This window comes from Morone saxatilis, unplaced genomic scaffold (assembly GCF_004916995.1).
Source record: "Morone saxatilis isolate NCDOM2014 unplaced genomic scaffold, NCSU_SB_2.0 Contig19, whole genome shotgun sequence".
NCBI classification, from domain to species: Eukaryota; Metazoa; Chordata; class Actinopteri; family Moronidae; genus Morone; species Morone saxatilis.
Window position 1 is genome coordinate 145,631 of NW_023339751.1, and position 1,919 is coordinate 147,549.

The window sequence follows — 1,919 nt, forward strand, 5'->3', positions numbered from 1 at the left end:
CACAGAGAGCAGACTGTCAGTGAATGCATCAGCGGTAACTGTCAGTGAAGTTAGCGTAGTCCCGATCAACCAAACTCCACTCAGAAAAACAAGTGTTTTAAAAGTTGTTCGTATGAATTCAGACTTTTTACAAATCTTTATCATGATTATTTCTTTATCAGGTTATTTCAGCATCATTATGATCCGTTTATTCACATGAAATCAGTAAAATGTGTGTATTTTGGGCGTGTGTGTTACCTCGTGGCTGTTGAACTGCAGCAGGATGAACATCTGCAGTGTCGACACATGAAGCGTCCAACAGCCGAACTGCAGCTCAGCGTGACCGAGCCACGTCCACTGCAGCCGGCGAGGCTTCGAGTGACTGAGACCGTACATGTACTGACCTGGTGGACGGACACACAGACAGACACACGTTGACTAATGGTTAAAAAGGAAACAACCCCCAACCCCACTTTATCCAGCTGCTCTAAGGGATAATGGCCGACAAGGTGTGAATTACTGCCTGATTACTGTTTTTCAAACCATAACTCCGTTTCCTTGGTAACACCTGAGGGTCTGACTAATACCTGGAGAAACAATTACCATCCAATAATGTTCTAATGCAGTGAAAACATTCACTGCTACAGTAAATAGGACGAACCTTAGATACAACTTTGCAACGGGAGATATTTGTAGTTCCCTCCGCTCAGAGAGCTAACGTTACTCACTGTGTGTGTAGAACTGGGTGAACTGGTTCAGGTAGGAGCACAGTTCAGCTGGAAAATGTTTGGTAGGTTCGTCCAGGAAGCAGAGCGAGGAGACGGCCCAGCAGCGCGGAGACAGAACCAGAACCTGAACCTCCGCCTCCTCCTCTGACTCCGCCCACTCCTCCTCCATCATCTACAGCAACAACCAAAGGACAAACTGCATCAAACTCAAACCTTTAAAGCTTCAGGTTAAAGATTTAAAGCTATCCTTCCATTTCTCCTTCTGTTCTCAGCACTCTCCCTGCGTCCTAGAATCAGACACTGGGTTTAAACCTGGTCTGGAGGGTTATTGCGGACCTGGTCGTGCTCCTGCAGGCAGCGGTCCAGCTGCTGCAGGCGGTACAGGTGAAACTCCTGCTGCAGCTCGGTCGACTCGCTCAGGTTCTTTAACATCTGCTGAGGGAAGCGACTCGGGAAGCAGCTGCCAATCTGATCGATCACGGCAGTCTCCAACCACACGTTCCCCTGAGCCAGCAGCCGGTCGCCCAGGTAGTACCTGCAGAGAGAGAGAGAGAGACGTTCAGAGCCTGCAGAGAGGGACGGTCTGGGTGTCAGCGGCGGCAGCTTTGTGGCGTTCTCACCTGTAGAAGTGTTCAAAGGTGTTCGCGAGCTCCAGGCCAGACAGAAAGAGCATCGGCTCCAGAAACTGCTGCAGTCGCTCCAGAGTCTCCACGCTGCCGCACGCCACCCCGCTGGCCTGGATCATCTGATCGATGTACTGAGCGAAACGCTCGCTCACCTGAACGATGACATCACACACAGAACAGGTCAGCTCCACCTGAGCAGGAGCATTATGCAACACCATTTCCATGGTAACACCTGAGAGTCTGACTAATACCTGGAATAATGCCATCCCATAATGTTCTAAAGCAATGGAAACGTTGTTCACTGCTCCAGTAAATAGGACGAACCTTACAGACGACTTGGCGGGAGAGATTTCTCTCAACGTTCTGCTTTATTTTCAGAATAAAATCATCTGACCTGAGCCTCCACTTAAAATAAATAAAATAAATAATTGGAATGGATTATTACAAGCTAAAATAAACTATATTGTGCATCAAATATAGTATAAATAATAACAGAACAAATAAATAACAAATTCACCCATTAATTACAGTTTTAAGCATTATTAATACAAATATTAAATATATAAACTAAATCTATAGCCAAAAT

The 1,919-nt window shown here is 46.5% G+C and overlaps 1 protein-coding gene across 1 annotated transcript in view; it reads right to left on the reverse strand.

Moving 5' to 3' along the window:
- The window catches only part of LOC118329244 (cullin-9-like), a 9,722-nt gene extending 8,150 nt beyond the window's left edge, over positions 1-1,572 (reverse strand). Inside the window, 4 exon segments of the mRNA XM_035663303.1 lie at positions 238-383; positions 708-879; positions 1,044-1,242; positions 1,328-1,572. Coding sequence (XP_035519196.1) covers positions 238-383; positions 708-879; positions 1,044-1,242; positions 1,328-1,557 — 747 coding nt within the window. The 5' untranslated portion in view covers positions 1,558-1,572.
- Positions 1,573-1,919: the final 347 nt, after the last annotated feature.